Source organism: Equus asinus, chromosome 6 (genome assembly GCF_041296235.1).
Source record: "Equus asinus isolate D_3611 breed Donkey chromosome 6, EquAss-T2T_v2, whole genome shotgun sequence".
Lineage (NCBI taxonomy): Eukaryota > Metazoa > Chordata > Mammalia > Perissodactyla > Equidae > Equus > Equus asinus.
The window spans coordinates 78,846,803-78,865,834 of NC_091795.1; the positions used below are offsets into that span (position 1 = coordinate 78,846,803).

A 19,032-nucleotide genomic window follows, 5' to 3' on the forward strand; every position below is an offset into this window, starting at 1 on the left:
CGGCCAGCTGGGAAAGCAACGCCGGTCAGCGGGTGGCCCGTCCAAACACGGCCTGTCAAACATATCTCAGATCCATTTTACTTATAGATCTTGCAGGTGATTCGGTGACGTTCGTGCTCCTGATTACTGGCGAGCTACCCCTGGTGCGGAACTTCAGTCTACACAGCGCTTTGACAGGCTTTGTCTCTCTTATCCTCCTGCCCCCGGGGGAGGCGCGGGGAGACTTCTCAGCGGTCAACTCTTTCCTCTGCCCACACTCCGAAGAGGAAAGCGGACCCCCGCACGGGCGTGGGACTCGCTCCTGGCACAGCTGCCCTGCTAGGCCCCGGGCACCCACGGGCAGGGCTCGGCCTCCCGCGCCGACCTGGACGCAGGCGCAGTAGCGGAGCTGTCCCCTCGGAGCTCCTCCGGGGAGGCCTGTGGAGCCCCCAGGCGGCTGCGTCAGCGCGCCGGGCAGCGGGAGGCTGGGGTCTACGTCACTCGCCAGAGACGGCGCCTGCGCGGGCTGCCATGCTGTCGGCTGGGCGCCGGGTTGCGATCGTGCTACAGCTGCAGCGCCTGCCGAGGCGGCCAGGGCACGGGGGCTGTTCACTCCTGCGCGGCCTCGGGCAAGAGCCCTTCTTGAGAGCCCGGTCACTGTGTTGCGATTCCTCGCCCAGAGACACACGAGATGGAGAGGGAGAGCGCGAGGCCGCACAGGGGAAAGCCCCCAGCGCGGAGTCGCCTCCATCTCTTCCTCCGCGCGTCCGGGGCTTTGGGACCAGATGTCTTTCGTCACTGGGAAGGCTCAGGCTGCAGATGCCGCAGGAGGAGTCACCCCCTCGAGAGCGCGAGGACTCGAGCGGAGACCAGGGCCAGTGCTGTCCCGCACACCGGGGATCCGGGGGTCCTTTGCTGCCCGCCCTGGCCCAATCCGCGACCGAGGTAGAAGAGCTTCACGTCTCCTCTTCCTGGTCAGCTCCCAGAGAGGGGCCCTTTCGGGCTGGGGAGCTGATCTTAGCTGAGACTGGGAAGAGAGATACACGATTTAAAAAATTGTTTAGGTTGAGCAATGCCGGACACTTAAATAGTAGCTGGGGGACAGTGCCGTTCAGCGAGATCGTGGGGAAGTTTCCCGGCCAGATACTGAGGAGTTCCTCTGGTAAGCGTTTCATGCTGAGGAGGCCGGCACTGGAAGACTATGTATTACTGATGAAAAGAGGGCCTGCCATAACGTATCCAAAGGTAATGCGATGGGAGTTAGTGCGTACAGTATTGGTTCCAAAAGGGCAAAAGTGATGCATTTCTACATCCTGATTCATGTACTTAAAGCACATCTCAGAACATTGAAAGTTTTTATGGTTCTCAGCCTTTTTTTTTTAAACCAATGGATATGACTTTTACATTTCTTATTGCTAATTTTAGCAGGAAAAAGCTAGATTTTAATTTTAATTTGAGAGTCTTGATTATCTTATCTGTAAAGTGAAGAGAATATCAACTTATTATATAGAGTGATGTGGACTCACTAGGCACATAATAAGTACTTACGTTTCTTCCCCATAATTCTTACCATTTGCAAGTTGAGCACACAAGAGAATGTTGAACTCCTTTGGGAACAATTTTTTAGTACCTTATGGTGATATTTTAGTCATCATATTTAATAAGGTATGTTACTAGAGGTATATTTTACCAAAAATAGAAATATTACTGTGCCTTTCCCTTTAGGAAAAAAATAGAGTTTTGTATTAAAACAGCAAACGTTAAAGACTAAAAATAAAAGGAATATTCTTTATAAATAAATTATCTAGTTCCTTGTTACAATCTTATACTAGTGGTTTATTTCAGTCCTTAATCACAGTCACAGTCTTTGAGTAGAACGTTCCTTTGTAATTGTGACAACTCCTCTTGTCTCCAGATGAGGATTCATTTATTATTTATTCAGCAAATATCACCTACCTTCTATATTCGGGGCATTATTATAGGGAGATATAGTGGTGAACCATAGTCCTTGCTCTCAACATAGACCTTACATCCTAGAGGGGGTGACAAAGAACAAACGAGTAAAGGAAAGAATAAGATAATTTCAGGGAGTGTTTAGTGGCATGAAGACAAATAGATTAACAATGACATTGTGTTGGGTGGCCTGGGGGAGAATAATACTTTATGTCACTTGGTTAGAGAAGGTCTTGAAGGAAGTACATTTGATAACCCTAATTATGGAAGACCAGCCATGCAAAGATCTAGAAACCAAGCATTCTTGCAAAGGGAAAAGTATTGCAGAGATTCTGTTGTGGTATGAGATGTGGTTGGAGGGATGAGAGTATTTTATTCCATGTGCATTGCGTGACCATTGGAAGTTTCTAAGTAGAATCCAATTTGTATTTTAAAAGGTCTACCTAGGGGGGCTGGCCCCGTGGCCCAGTGGTTAAGTTCGCGCGCTCCGCTGCAGGCGGCCCAGTGTTTCGTCGGTTCGAATCCTGGGCGCGGACATGGCACTGCTCATCAAACCACGCTGAGGCAGCGTCCCACATGCCACAACTAGAGGAACCCACAACGAAGAAAACACAACTATGTACCGGGGGGCTTTGGGGAGAAAAAGGAAAAAATAAAATCTTTAAAAAAATAAAAAAAATAAATAAAAAAAAAAAAAAGGTCTACCTAGGGACTACCAAAACCTTCCCGGAGGCTTTACGTCAGTGGGATATCATAAGGTCTTGATGGAAACTTTGCCCTTGTTTTAGTGTATCTCTTCTCTTTCCTCTTTTGACTGTTACAACCTAGCCATAAAAAAAGACTTTTGTAACTTCATTTTGCTTCCCCATGTCTTTTTTCCTCTGTGCTAGACAAAACCGTGAGAGAGTAGTTGTATTTTATAAAGTTATAAAGGTAAATCATCAGTGCACTTTCTGCTCTTCCATTTATCACAGATAAAAGTCACAGTGTTCCGTTCTAAGGAGGGATTTAAATACTGGACTTGCTAGGTGTTGACTTCTTTGACCTCCCTTCTTTGACCTCCCAAGTGGTAGCTGCAGGAGATTTGATTTCAACCTTTTAAAGCTTTTTTTTTTTTTTTTTTTTAAGATTGGCAACTGAGGTAATATCTGTTGCCAGTCTTCCTTCTTCTTCTTCTCCCCAAAGCCCCCAGTACATAGTTGCATATTCTAGTTGTAGGTCCTCCTGGTTGTTCTATGTGGGACGCCGCCTCAGCATGGCCTGATGAGCAGTGCCATGTCTGTGCCCGGGCATGAACCAATGAAACCCTGGGCTACTGAAGCAGAGCACGCAAACTTAACTACTCTGCCATGGAGCTGGCCCCAACCTTTTACGACTTGGAAATGCTTTTTAAGGGAGTATTTCAACTGATTTTTGAAAGTTGATCTCTGCATTAGAAGTACGTAGTTTTATCTTAATATTAAAAGTGGGTCTGTGGGAGCAATTTTAAATAAACTTCCTAACAGATGCTTGTGAAACGTCAACATTTCACATTGGTCAATATCAAATGATATTTTAGGTTGGAGTAGAAGTATAAATCACAATACTCCTCCAATTTTTAAATTAATCTTCTCTGGGGATTTGCATGATTATAACACTTATATAAGGACACTGGGGGAGTAGAAATTGTTGCCACTTAATGAAGACAAAAGTGTAGCCCAAATATTAAGACCTTAGGCTGAGGGTTAAATTTACATTATTGAGTTAATCAGCAAAGAGATTGGAATTCCTGCTGAGAAAAAAAAATAAGTCTAGAAGGTTTGTCTGAATGCCTGAAATTTTAAAATGCATAGAAAACTTAATGGTAGAGTGATGTTTCATAACTTTGGAGGAGTTTCCCAGTAGCTTCAAATCTCTTTAGGAAAGAGGCAGGGAAATGAATAAATGCTAATGTCCCACCCAAGTTTTGGACTGAAATTGCTGGGATCTATTTAGTGGGGTCCCACCTAGAAAATTCATCCCATTGAGACCATGTAACCTGAATGGCAGGAAGCAAATGCTAAAGTGTGCTCAAGTTTCTTTTTTTATAATGCTATAAGATACAGGTTTCTGTATCCTTATATGAAAGATCCAAGAAAATAAAAGTGCCTTCTCTAGGATATTCCATTGAGATGACTACTCAAGCTGCCTCCCACTCCTGGGTGAAGTTGTCTGTGCCCCCATGTGCCTGGCACTTAGGAAAGGCTAGCTATGTCTGAAAGACTCAGCATTTGTGAATGAAACTAATACATCTTAAAAACTACATTTCTGCATATCATTTGGTCCAACATTTCAGAAAATACATTTTGGCTTTTAAGTAGACAAGTGTACCTGTTAAATATTTCCTTACAGACCTGAACCTTATATTTAATACACGACCTTGTGGTGACTTGACAGAAGGATCCTAGAAACCTTCCTTCTTTTAGAATTTTCATAGCAGGTTTTCCCAGAGAAGGAAAAGATAGTAAAAACTTATCAGATGTGCTGTTTATTAGCAACTTTGAAAGGTTTGATATTGGGGGAGTGTTGAAATAAATGGTAAGATTTAAAATTCTCTGTGTAACACTTGGTATAGTGTAATGATCCCAAATGGTCTTTGGGAGTTTGACATCGGTCCTACTCCTGACTTGCCTGTTTAATTCCTGGCTGTGTGACGTTCAGCAAATTATTTAACCTCTTTCACTTCTCATATTTATAATGGGGGTGATGATACTTTACTCATATTCTTATTCTAATTAAACAAGATAATATGTGAAAGCAGTTTGCATAGTTATAGAAGCCTAGTATGTGGTAAAGTTTCAATAAACAGCTCTTGTTACTTCATCCATGATATTCCTGTTAAAACAATTCTTCATTTATAGCGTTTGGCAAATTGGTCCTCCTGTCTGTTCCTAGTACCCTAATTCTAAATGAGAGTTAATCATTTCATGCAGAGATTATGTAATAACTTCCTAACTGGTCTTTTGTCTCTAATTTTTCTCTACTCTAGTATATCCAGTATTCCCTTGATAGATTAATCTTCACAAAATGCCTTTTCTATTACCTTGATGATATACCCCAGTTACTCACCAGGTCAAGTTCAAATAAGTTCAAGTCTCTCCTTATCTCCCCTCCTGAGCCGAATGGGCAAACTGTATTTATTCTCCCTCTGTTTTGTTTAAAGCTGTTCCTACCTTGTGATTGTTTCCTTAAATTCTCCACTCTAGGTGTTTGAGCTAGGGCAGTCTGCTGACTTCTTTCTCTGAGCTTCTTTTGTACTTATTGTCTATAATTTCAGTATTATACTGAAGTGCTGTTTTATTTGCTAAGTGATTCTTGAATCTCTTATTTCATCAAGTATAATGTAAACTCTTGGAAGGCAGGGCCAGAGTTTAATCCTTTTTTTTCTACTCCTTTCTTATCCACGTCCAACATTGTGTTTGATACATATTTATTGGTCACTGAGTCACCCATACTGTGTTTCAATCATAGGATATGAATATGATACTGTTGATGATGAATATCCACCCAGGTGATACTGTTTTGGAAGCTGGCTCGGGCTCTGGTGGAATGAGTTTATTTTTATCCAGAGCAGGTAAGAGATTGGGATAATTAAGCTGAATTTAGATGACAGAGAAAACATTCAATCTGTTCGTAATAACAGAAAGTTAAGTAGATAAAGATGTTTGGCAAAGTATTCACATAACTTTGTGATAGAGAGCATTCTACTTGAAACCAAACATAAGCAACTATTTTTCTTTCCATTTTTTACATTTATCCCAGTCACTCTCGTTCTAACCCTATTTTCTTTGCTTTTGCTTGCTCCCTCCTTGCTTTTTAATGCTTCTACCTTTTTTAAAAAACTGAACTTTTTATTGGAGCATAACATAGCTACAGAAAACTGCACAGATTATAAGTGTATATCTCAGTGAATTTTTATATAGTGATCATACTTACATAGTAATTACCCAAATCAAGATAGGAACTGTTACTGCACCACTCCCCTCTCAGTCCTTATCCTCCCCAAAGATAACCACTACTCTGACTTTTATCATCATTGATTAGTTTTGCCTATTTTGAACCTTATATAAAAGGAATCATACAGTATGTACTCTTTTGAGTTTGGCTACTTTCATTCAACATTCTGTTTGTGAGATTCAGTCATTCCATGTAACAGTAATTCTTTCATTTTAGTTGCTATATAGTTATTCCACTTTATAAAGAAATCACAATTTATCCATTCTGCTGCTGATGAGCATTTGAGTTGAATATTATGAATAGGTGCTGCTCTGAACATTCTTGTTCTTGACTTTTGGTGCACATATGTACATTTTTTGGTTAGTAATAGCACCAGATGAATACTTAGTACGAGAGAATATAGAAGGAGAAGGGCTGTCAGCTGCTGGGAAGGATCATATACTATTAAGGGCAAAGAATTATAATTGGTGTTCATAAATAAATAATCAAAATACAGAACTAGTTAAGTTAAAGCTAGATCATGAAGAATTTTCCTTTCTTTAAGAAAGTCTTTAAAAATTGTCAGATGGTACAAGTACTGCTAAAAGTAATGCTTGAAGGTAGCATCTGATCAAAAGTCAACAGGTAAATAGTAAACATAAATATCTGTTCATGTTCCCACCACTTGATTTCTGGTTAGTGTTATCCTAGTTGCTTATTGCCCCCTTTGACCACTTACTCCTCTGAGTGTCAGGGTTGCTTTGACTGGTCTGGCTGCCTGTGCAGTGTTCCCCTCTTCACTTAATAGTAGATTGCTGAACAGTGGCAGCACTCTCTTTGGGTAGATTTTGTTTTTTAATCATTCATGTTGTTCTTTATTTGTGCATTCTTTTTTAACTAATCAACTTTGTTGGAGCAGTTGTAGGGTAGAGCAGTATATGGGTAGATTTTATAAAGATTACAGATAGAAATATACTGAATTAAACCTAAACCTTTTGTTCTTTGACCTAATGCCATCACATACAAACATAATCCAGCTTATAATATTGTCAGGCAATTCATTCTAGGCTCCTCAATTCGTTTGTCTTACTCTTTTCTGTTCATAGTTAAAGGCAGTCATTTCTTCATAATCTGTGACAGGTTCCTAAATGCTTTCGACAAAGTAAATTTATAAAAATTTGTCAGGCAGGAGGAGTGCCCATATTTCTAATATCTGCAGTATCAGAGGAGTATCATGGCATGAATGATCCAAAACTATGAGTGATCAAGAAATGATTGCTGTTTACACCTTTGGATGGATTTTTTCCCCCATAAATTTCTTTTCCACTTGTTTAGCTTATGCTACTGTTAACATTAATTTTTATCCCTTGAGAACAGGATGACTTGCAGCTGGAGTTACATTTCAAAAGACATCTTGGAATTTAAACTTTTCATTAGTAAACTACAGACTGATTGTCCTGAGACAGCCTCCAAATGGTATCAGATCACCTCAGATAGAGGTGGTGGAAAATTAATTGCCTTAAGTTAAAATGCAGTAGTCTTCTGTGAAACTGTAGTATTACTATGCTAAAAACTTTGAAAGTTCTTCAGACACACACAAAAATACATATATCTTTAAATATATGAAAGGCTTTACAGCATCCATAACAAAGGAAATGCAAATAAAAACTACAATGAAACTATATTCAACTTTTAGATTGACATAGATAAAGTTTGATAACTCTTTGTTGGAGAGAGTCTGGAGTAATAGGCAATCTAATACATTGTTGGTAGAGTGTAAATTGGTATCATTTTTGTGGAAGACAATTTGGTAGTAATTTTCAAAATAAAAATTTCACATATCCTTTGAGCGAGCAGTTCCATTTTTAGGACATTATTCTATAGACATGCTGGCTCATGTGTACAAGAACTTAGGCACAATAATTTTCATTGCAATATTGTTTGAAATAGCATAAGACTAGAAACAAGCTAAATGTTCATTGGTAGGTAACTGGTTAAATAAAACTATGGCGTAGCCATATAGTGGAACATAATAGCTGTGAAAAAGAATACGTTAGATCATTAATCTAGTAGTATTGGTAAATAAGGAAGGTACAGGGCAGTCTATATAACATGTCACAATGAGTGTTAAAAGCAGACAGAGCACTGCCTATCTTGGGAAGGGTAAATAACTGGTAATATGGTTGCCTCTGAAGTGGGAGATTGATTGGGGATCTGGGATAGGATAGAAACTTTTGTAACCTTGAACTATTTGAATTATTTTTTCACATCGCATGTAATACCTTTGCAAAATAAATTTTTGACATTCTTTTATGAACTGATTAATATTATGAAATATCATAAATTATCTTTTTCAATTAAGTTGGATCACAAGGAAGAGTCATAAGTTTTGAAATACGAAAAGACCACCATGAACTGGCTAAGAAAAATTACAAACACTGGCGTGATTCATGGAAAATGAGTCATGTAGAAGAGTGGCCAGACAATGTGGATTTTATTCATAAGGATATTTCAGGAGCAAGTGAAGACATAAAATCTTTAACATTTGATGCGGTAAGTTTTTTAAAGTGGGTCCTATGATACTACATAATACTGAGTACAAATTAAAGAAGGATCATACTTCTTCTCTATGGATATGGATCTTCCTTCATTATTTGCCCCACTTCTATCTCTAGATGTGGGAGGAATATTTTCCTTTAATATGATGATGGGATTTAGAGCAGAGAGACATACTGAATCAAGTACATACTGAAAGAGTTGTTAATAAATGTGGGGTAATGACCAAATACTAGGAGTAGTAGTTAAGCATCGTGGACCTCAGCACTTCTGGGATAAAGGAATAATTTGGAAGCAGCAGGTTCCAGTGCCTAACCTCATGTTATGAGATTTGGGAGAATAAATAGCCTCTATTTGCAAGGAAACAGGCAAGGGCATCTTTAAGCAGTTCAAGTCAGGATGTAGAGGAGTATTCATTAAAGATGTTGAGGATAGAAGCATTTATTATGAACAAAGCTCCAGAAAGTGGAGTGGAAGGATTGGTGAGGAAGAGGAGCAGTGGGAGATTGAGTTATGGGAGAAGCAGCAGAGTAGTATCGAGGTAAAAGGATAGATGATGAGAGGATGACGTTTTAAGCTGTGACCAGTGATGGTGGAGATGTGGGACTTGGAGGGTATTGTTGGCTTCAGAGTTTCAGAATTCTAGGATAAGTTGTCTTGTCCTTGATGATGCCATTATCAGTTCATAGCTTGACACTATGGACTGAGGTCTGGTTAAGGAGTGTTCTTTACTTGTTTTAATTTGCTGTTGGAAGATGGATTATTTTGGGACCTTTGTAAGGGAAACTAGGTGGGAAACAAAGTAAAGTTCAAAGAGATTTTTCTCGGGCCTGGTTCACATCTTTAATTTAACTAAAACCTATAATTTTAGTGGCACAGCTTCCTGGACACAAAGACCACAGTTCTTTTTCCACATCCTTGTTTAGCTTGCATATTGTAACTCAGTAAAGGCAAAAAAAGGAGAATTGCTCTGCATAGGCCATCCGTAGGAATGTCACAGACACCTAGGAGGTTAACTGATCATCAGAATTTCGCTTGATGAGCATGAAACACAACAAAGGATTTTAACAATATCATTGAAGCTTTGTAGAAACCTGCTGAACCATCTCATCTAAAGGAAAGAATACTCCTTAGTAGATTTATTGAGTTAAATCTCTCTTGAATAATACTACCAGATGAATACTCAGTATGAGAGAATATAGAAGGGAAGAGAGCTGTCAGCTGCTGGGGGAAGAGTCACTCCCCAGCAAAAGGGCAAAGAATTGTAGTTGGTGTTCATAAATAAATTAACCATAATATAGAACTGTTAAGTTAAAGCTAGATCATGAAGATTTTTCCTTTCTTTAAGAAAGTCTCTAAAAATTGTCAGTTGGTAAAAGTACTGCTTGAAGTTAGCAGTTACCCAAAAGTCAAGAGATGTATATTACACATAAATTTCTATTCATGTTCCGACCACTTGATTTCTGGTTACTGTTATCCTGGTTGATCATTGCTCCCTTTGACTACTTAATGCCTCTCCTAGATGCCATCTTCACACTTCCAATCCATTGTCCTCATCTCTAGATTAGTCTACTTCTGGCACTGTTACTCTCCTGCTGAAAAACCAATTATGATCTTTTCATTCAAAGACTTATGGTGTCCTTCAGAATCTGATCTCAACCTTCCTTTCTTCTCTAGCCCTTTATGTAAGCTGCCTATACTCCTGCCATCCAAAATAATGGTAAATGAATAAAAAAGTTGTTAAACCACAAAGACTAAGAGAACAGAAGAAAGAAAAATGGCTAATAAAAGATTTTAAACAAATTTTAGAAACAGCCTAACCATCAGAAGAGAAATGGACACAGTGGAATACTAGCAATAGTATTATTTAACATAGTGAAATAAATGTAGTATACATCAATAAATCTTTAAAGACATCGTGCTTATTGAAAAAAGCATTATAAAAGAATATGTATGGAATGGCCACATATATGTAAAATTTTAAACTACACAAAACAGTACCATATGTTGTTTGTAGCTATATACATATGTTGTAAAAGTATAAAATTATTTAGGAACATTAAACTTCAGGACAATGATTACCTCTGAGGAGAGAAAAGGAGGGGTGGGGGCATAGAAGGAAATAAGTTTTGGAGTCCATTCAGCCTGGGTCACTCCCAGGCTCCATAAGAGCCAATATGACCTTTTGTGCCTCAGTCACCTCATGTATTAAACAGAAATAACAATAATAATAGTACTTATTTCATAGAGTTGTGAGGATTAAGTGAGATAATTCATGTAAACCACATAGACAAGTACCTAGTATATAGTAAGCATTAAATAAATATTAGCTATGATTTTCATCATTATTATTTTATCTCTGTTTCCCTTTTCTCCACTTGTTTACATTCTACTCTTTCTTCAAGGCTTAGATCAAAGGTCTCCTCCATGGAATATACCATAATCATCTAACTGGAGGACTATCTTCCTCTGAATTACTGAACCACTTTGTTTCTTGATTCAACAAGCATTTATTAAAGACCTGCTATATGCCATGTACTAGGCTAACACAAAAATGAATTATACATTTAAAGGAGCTTTCAATCTAGAAGAAAAGATAGATATACAAACACTTATTAAAAAGACTCAGAGGGGCCGGTCCTGTGGCCTAGTGGTTAAGTTTGGCATGCTCTGTTTCAGTGGCCCAGGTTTGGCCCCACACATGGACCTATACCACACATTGGCAGCCATGCTGTGGCAGCAACCCACATACAAAATAGAGGAAGATTGCCACAGATGTTGGCTCGGGCAATCTCCCTTAGCAAAAAAAAAAAAAAGATTCAGAAACGTGAAACACCATGGTTGTAGAATTGGGTATAGTGAGGAGATGAAGCTGCAGATGCAGTCATGGGGGGCTATATAATGAAGAACACTTATATGTATATCAAGCTAGGGAGAATGGACATTCTCTTGTAAATAATGGAAAACTACTGATGAGTTTTTAAATAGGGGAGTACAATGTCCAGATTCCTATTTTAGAATAATTCTGGTGGAAGAATGGAGGCTATCAGTCTATATAGAAAGCTATTGTAATGTTTCAACAAGATATAAGGTCCTAACCTAAGGCATTAGTAGTACGATGAATTTGAGAAACACTTAAGAGGTATATTTGTGGGACTGGATAATTTTAATCCAAACAGAAGAATCAAAACCTCACAGATTCTCAAAAGAGAATCCAAGGTAAAGAAAAGGATGACTCCAAGTTTCTGGTTTGAGTGACTGGATGAATGGTAATGTTAACTGGGAATAGAGCATTCAAGAGGATTGACAGGTTTCTTGGTTATCTGATTTTTGGTAATTGTCAATAATATGGTAAAACTATAGTCAAAGAAACTCATTTCTGTCCATAATGTTGACCCTTTGATTCAGTCATTGAAATTTTTTTTTTTTGCTGGGAAAGATTCTCATGACATTCAATGCTATTTGCTCTTGCGAGTCACCATCATCCTTTCTTGCCCTCTTCCAGTCTTTTCTATGTATGGATTTACAAAATAAATCAGAATGTACTTAATGCCACTGAATTGTACACTTAAAATGACGAATTTTATGTTGTGTTTACCACACACAAAAAATCTTTTTTTAAAGTCAGATCATGTCTAAAACTCTGCAGTGGCTTTTCTCTTCCTGAGTAAAGCTAAAGCCTGTGATAGTCTACATAATCTCTCCCTCTTCCACTCCCACCACCTTAGAACTCCTCTCTTACCATTTTCCCCGTTTTGTCTTCACTGCCACGACAGCGGCCTTCTCAGACTCACCAAGTATCCTACAGCCTCAGAGCATTCGTATTTTCTATTCTTTCTACCTGGAGCACATGTCCCCCCTAAATTTCCACAGGGTAAGCTTAAACATTTTCTTCAGCTCTCTTCACTGATCAGCTTATGTATGAAATAGCACTTCTTTTCCCTGCCCCATCACTCTCTCTCTCACATTCTGCTTTATAATTCTGTAGTTCTTCATGTCACTCATCACCCTCTGACTTACATATTTATTGGACTTTTGTTTAATGTCTATCCCTTTATTAGAATATAAGTTACCATGAAACAGAATATAAGCTCCTGTTATATCGTTACCACTTAGCAAAATGCTTGGCACATGGAAGGTGCTGAATAAACATTTGGTGGGTAAATTAATAATGGATAATGTTCCTTGACCCATCAGTACTGTTTTTTAAAAAAACACATAAACAATAGAATAATTTCTAATTTAGTAAATATATTGATGTGCCAACTATTTTTAGCTTTCTAGAGTTATCTATCAATAAAAGTCACTTTATTTCCTTTTTTTTTTTTTACTATTGGTTTTTATTTTTTTCTTGCTTTTTCTCACCACATCCCCCAGTACATAGTAGTATATTTTAGTTGTGGGTCCTTCTAGTTGTGGCATGTGGGATGCCACCTCAGCATGGCCTGATGAGTGGTGCCATGTCTGTGCCCAGGATCCGAACCGGCAAAACCCTGGGCTGCGGAAGCGGAGCGTGTGAACTTAACCACTTGACCACGAGGCCGGCCCCTATTTTCTATTTTGACTGAGTTTATTTTTGTTTCTAATGATTTTTTTTGAAAATTTCATTTACTCATTGTATTCATTTGACAAATTTCATGAGTACAGCCCTGTATTCTGCAAGTGAATGAAGAAATAAGGGACCTGCATTTTAGGATCACTAAAATTAATATTCAGAACTTTTCTTGTGAACATAAAAATACCTGGAATAATGTGAATTCCTATTGCCAAAAGCTGAACTAAAGCTTTGAAACTTTATATATATGTATGTATAAGTATGTGTATAAAATAAAGCTAAAGAAAGATTCCTGTGTTATCAATATTGCCAAGTGCAAGACATGCCATTACGATTTTTATGTAGTCAAGACTATGATAAATTGTATAATAAGAAATATGCCTTTTTGGGAGCAGCAAAATGACAGTTAATAGTTTTATATTCTAAAAAATGAAATACTTTGAATAATTGCTTTCCAAAAGTGTATCATTTCACCACAGTAAGAAACGAAAACCTATGCTTCATTTAAACAGAACTCAGCCTGATTCTCTTTCCTCCCCCTACAGGTAGCTTTGGATATGTTGAATCCTCAAGTTGCTTTGCCTGTTTTATACCCAAATCTTAAACAGGGTGGTGTATGTGCTGTCTACCTAGCAAAGTGAGTAATATAGCTGTTCTTCTTAGTAATATGATTTTAACACACTTTTATTTTGTCTTAAGTAGTAGGCTAAAGTGTTCATTTTATAACTGAGTTAGGTGTATGGCATCTCGTAAAAGTGTTATGAAATGATATATGTCCCAAATTCATACTGCTGTTTAAACCATCTTTTACATAAATGGTAATATAAGATACATATTTCTTCTGACAATTTAGAAGAAAAGTTTTAAAAGTGTAATGTGAACAATAATGTGAAATTATGGTCTCTGTATTTTTTTTACTTAGTATTCTGTGAAATTGTTTATTATATGCCGTAACTTGCATTTTTACTCCCCCCCTTAATTTAACTATAGCATTTAAATTTGGGTAAGAGGTATGGTGAACTTAAAATAAATATAAGGTTATTATTAGAAATTTAAAGTACATTTCACTTTTCTAAAAGCATCACACAGGTCATTGAACTTTTAGATGGAATTCACATCTGTGAACTTGCTCTCTCATGTGAAAAGATAAGTGAAGTCATTGTCAGAGATTGGTTGGTTTGCCTTGCAAAACAGAAAAATGGAATTTTAGCTCAAAAAGTAGAACCTAAAATCAACACAGATTTACAGTTACATTCTCTAGAGAAAATTAGACTTGAAGATGAGATGTTTCAAGAGGATGAACATGGTGAGTTTCAGTTTTATTTTATGAATGTATTTCTAATAATAAATAGAGAATAGGTTCCTGAATGTTTTGACCAATACATTATAAAAATATTTCTCAGGGATTTATTTGTTTTTCCCATAGAAATTAAAATATGGTATTTACTCTGTTAAATTAAAAATCTCTAAGGGACAGAATAATGACTTTTTCTCTTTTCTATGTAAAACTGATACTTTTGAAGAATTGAGCTTCATATAGTATTCATACTTGTGACAAGGAAGTTGGCTTATGAAAAACTTTAAATATACTAAAGAATGTTTTTTAGATTAGTAATTATTACTGAAGGAAAATAATTTAATAGGACCTGATATGCAACTAGCTAATATTCCATAAAGCAACTTCTAAGATGCTGCTGGAATTTTTCAGAGAACTAAATTTAGGTCCTTGTTGTATGTACACATTATTTAGGCCATGAACAAGTTTTCGTATGTCCATTGATTTATGATGTGGGCTTATCCATTTGGTTATAAAACCATATATGAGTTTATCATGCACTCTTTGACAAATTGTTTCTATAAAGTAACTGGCAGAGTAGCTCTAAAACAAATGCTAAAAAAAATGTCTGAGAGAAAAAACTTACAGTAAAGGACAGTAATTTGTATTTTAACAGTTTTGTGAACAAATTATAAAATATTTTATGCAGCTTATAATATGTATTTTGTTCTATAACAGAAGAATCACATTCTGATTTTCCATATGGATCATTTCCCTATATTGCTAGACCTATACACTGGCAAACTGGTCATACAGGTGAGTAATGTTTTCAGGCCATATTAAGTGGTGTTTGTTTCTAATTATTGTAATGACCTTACTTTTTTCTCCCCTTAAATTAGCTTTTCTTGTCAAGTTGAGAAAATTCAAACCACAACTTAACTGAGTACCTCAGATGACAACTGATATGAAGATGGAAAAGTATTAAAATAGAACTTTATACTGCAAATCACTACTTTCATAGATTGGTATTTTCAGCTCTTATTATGATTTGTATAACTTTTACATATAATTTTGAAAAATAACAAAAGTTAAAGAAACATGTTTAACATTTCAAAACTACTTAAATGTCCCATTTGGACACTTGTCTTGCAGTTAGTACTTAATGATTCCACATTGGTTTAGTTGAGCCATCTCATTCTTCACTTCCTGTAAACCACTCCATAGATTTATCTTTCTCCATGAAATTAGTTTTCTTTTCTTTGTTTGATTGATGATCATTGGCTACCAAAATAAAATATGCATTTTAAGATAAATTTTATGTATCTCTGTATTTTAAATACATGTTTTAATGGCTTGTATGTATCTTAAAAAATAAAGAAATCTGGGTTCTAGTAAATAATAGGGGGAAAACTGATAAGAATGATCTGACCACCTTAAAAATTATAACAGAAGATGTAACAATTCTTGAATCTCTTATCCTTCGCAGAATGATTTTAACCAGTTTGAAAGAACATCCGATTTGTTCTTTTATTGCATAAATTAAATGGTTGGAGAAATACACTTTATAAATATGAAATAATTAGGACCAGGGCTTATTATCATTTATCGGTACCAGTTATTTAGCACTTACCATGTGCCTTACGTTGTTTTAAGAACTTTATAATGTTTTTTCATTTAATATGTCTAGCTCATCTTTAAGGTTATCCATATCTTACAGATAAACAAAAGCTTAGAGTACTTAGGTTATTGTTTAAATATAGATATTTTATAGGTTTTAAAGTGGTAGTGCTTGAGAGGATAAATGCTGCCATTCCTGGATTTATCCCTTAGGCTAGCACTATTTAAAGTAATAAGTATATGCTAAGTAACATTTTACATATTTTTATTATGTGGAAAATTTTAACCTAAAATCTCTGCCTTTATAGACTTTACAATCTATGGTAGAGCTAGACATTAAATAATCACACAAATATAAAACTAAACTGTTATAAATGCTCCAAAGAAGTATAAGGTACTATAATAGGGGTTTTGCTCTGGTCAAGTAATTATCTGTGCAAGTGACAATTGAGCTGAGACCTGAATGGTAAGTAGGAGTTAACTACAGCAGGGAAAATGAGAACAAAAAGGCCAGTGATGCTGGGGTTGAGTGAAAGAGAGTGGAGAGATAGGTAGGAGTCAGGCCATGCAGGATCTTGTAGACCATTAAGGAGTTTGTCTATCCTAAGAAAAATGGGGTGCCACTGAAGGATTTAATGAAGTAAGGGGTAACAGCCTTACATCTGTGTTTTGAAAAAAATCACTCTCGTTGCATTTGGAGAGCTGATTGAATCATAAGCAGGGTATTTTTCTGGTGTCATATTTCTGTATGGTAAGTATCTGAACTCATACAATAATAATGGCTTTATAGTTTTCGTAATATTTCCAGATATATAGAAGCTCCGAAGTATGTTTTTAAATTCCATGATGGAATACTCCCTTTTCTTCTGCCAGTCTATTTAACTATAGTGAAATTATGTCCTTCATTTATTGTTTTGAACGCAAGCTCTAAATGTACTACTTGGAGAAGGGGCTGACTTGAGAGCAAAGAAAAGTTGTGCCTTCTACTTCTATTTCATGTAGAATAGTTTCTGTTCACTACACTGTGCTCAGAAGATGTTGAATTGAACAAGACCTCTCTAACAGTGTCAATTCTAGTACTGAGTTGAATTGAAAACCAAACTACATAAGCAACTAAGCATTTATTTATATAGTTATCAAAGTCCAGCTTAAGCCCTTTCTCCATCTCTCCATCAAACGTTAGCATGTTTACAGTCTGGCTCATGGGGCAGATGCCTTCTTCTAAAGCTAGCTTTCTCTGTTCATGTCTGGCTCTCTTTTACCATACTGTAAACTCGTGGAGATTTGTGACTGACTCACAACTGTCTTCCCAGTACCTTCCAGAGGCCTCACCTTTTCCACCCAGTAAATGATCGATAAAAGTTTGCTGATGACTTTAAGCCTTTAACTCGGTCATGTATTGTGTCATCTGTTGACTTTGTTATTCTAGGGGGAAATTTAGTTATATAGCTCTTGGATTATGGAAGCCTTTGGGTTTTAACTTTATACTTCAGAGGCAGTAGGGAACTTCTGAAAGTTCCATCGTCATGTAAAAGGAGACTATTTTTTAAAAGTCTGTTTAGTGGTGTCTATGAGTATTTAAAGGAAGTAAAAAACTGTTAAATGAGAAGTTTCATAGTAATATATAGTGTACAACTATGAGGTGATTGGTAGTAATATACAACTATGAGGTGTGGAAAAGGGGCAGATGTAAAAAAATATTGTGAAGGAAGAACCAGATAAGCTGGTGATTCATTGGATGTAGAGGGAGAGAGGCTATGTATTTTCAAACTTTTATCTGCTATTCAGAAGCCCTTTCTCTTACTTCTCTGGGCAAAATAGGACTCAGTTAATGCCCAGCTCATACATTACTTCCTCTGAAAAGCCTTCACTAAGTCTCTCACCCCACAGAATTCTGGAATCTTTTGTGCTCCTAAATGTTGATCATATAATTAGCATTGCCCTTATCATATCATTAATTTATAAGCCCTAATAATGCCTTCATTAAATGTAAGGATTTTAAACCTGGATGAATTGAACAGTGGTAATGACAAAAATAAAGTTCAGAGAAGGATTTATTTTTGAGGAAAAATTACTTGGTTTTATATTATATAACAATGCCCCATGCTTGCCTACATGACCCAGGACTAAGGTTTGGTATATTGTTTTTTTTCCTTGGCTCTACTCTAAAATCTTAGGAGTCCTCAGATAATACATAATAACACTTACTCATGTTTCAGATGGACTAGTCTAGGTATCATAAGGCTTGAGACAGCATAAAGTAAAGAGAAACAGTGTAATTTAGTTAGTATAAAAATGTGCTAAGTACTCAGATAGAACTGGGTTCCCATCTTGCTGTTTTTGTTGTTGCCGTTGTTTTACTTTGCAACTGTGACTTTTCTCAGTTTGTTTCTTCATCAGTGAAATCAGTGTCATAATGCCACTTCAAGATTTCTTGGGGGGTCAGGTGCTAAATGAGACTAGACTGTCTTTATAAAGTGCTTGTATATGATTGGTGATTGTGATGTATGTAAATTTGTAAAGAATGCCTCATCTATCCCCCCCAACCTTGTCAAAAAAATATTTTGTTCTTAATAAATGTCATAACATGTTTATGTAAAACTTGTTTTTCGAGCATGCTGTTTTGAGAGAAAAAAATTTTAAGGTAGAAAAACATGTCTACCTGAAAAGCGAGGAGTTGCTTGCTTGTGTTTGAAAGAAAGATGGAAGCATTGATTACCATCTGTAGCTAAGTTTTAGCATAAAAGCTGGACAGAGCATCACTTCTTTGTGTCTGTCTTGGAGAATGCCGAATTGAGTTTTCTGCAACCACAAACTGTTAAGTGATTTCAACCACCTTATGTGGACTAGAGGAAGAAATTTTGCTAGCAGAGGTCACTACTGGGAATCAGCAGCTGCCGAGGCAGTGAGAGACTGATCACTGCTGCTGATAACATCATGTTACCCTTAAACTCCCCCACCCTGAATTAGCTCACTCCCTTGTAAAGCCTACTGAGCGAAAATGAATGTAAATGTTTACCGGTCAAGCATATGTATGAGCAGTACTTTTCTTTGTATTGCCTACCCTCTGTCATCCTGAAACAAAAGGTTTTTTACATTTAACCTTGAGTTAGTACTCTGAATAAAACAGTCGAGTAAATAC

The 19,032-nt window shown here is 36.9% G+C and overlaps 2 protein-coding genes across 2 annotated transcripts in view; one reads left to right on the plus strand and one right to left on the minus strand.

The window, feature by feature from the left end:
- Positions 1–201: 201 nt before the first annotated feature.
- On the plus strand, positions 202–18,914 carry TRMT61B (tRNA methyltransferase 61B). The gene is made up of 7 exons (XM_014850413.3): positions 202–1,224; positions 5,422–5,524; positions 8,249–8,439; positions 13,543–13,634; positions 14,077–14,303; positions 15,012–15,089; positions 15,173–18,914. The coding sequence occupies exons 1-7, from the start codon at positions 511–513 to the stop codon at positions 15,214–15,216; spliced, it is 1,449 nt and encodes a 482-aa protein (XP_014705899.3). The 5' UTR covers positions 202–510; the 3' UTR covers positions 15,217–18,914.
- SPDYA (speedy/RINGO cell cycle regulator family member A) overlaps positions 15,466–19,032 on the minus strand; it is a 33,128-nt gene continuing 29,561 nt past the window's right edge. The window contains exon 7 of the mRNA XM_070512366.1: positions 15,466–15,554. Within this exon, the coding sequence (XP_070368467.1) occupies positions 15,466–15,554 (89 nt within the window). The remainder of the gene's footprint in view (positions 15,555–19,032) is intronic.

Bases quoted from the DNA above. Each gene is read 5' to 3' on its own strand.
- TRMT61B (XM_014850413.3), top strand. From the start codon at position 511: ATGCTGTCGGCTGGGCGCCGGGTTGCGATCGTGCTACAGCTGCAGCGC. The intron at 13,635-14,076 runs GTGAGTAATATA...CTTTTCTAAAAG, and splicing joins TGTGCTGTCTACCTAGCAAA to CATCACACAGGTCATTGAAC. The intron at 14,304-15,011 runs GTGAGTTTCAGT...GTTCTATAACAG, and splicing joins GTTTCAAGAGGATGAACATG to AAGAATCACATTCTGATTTT.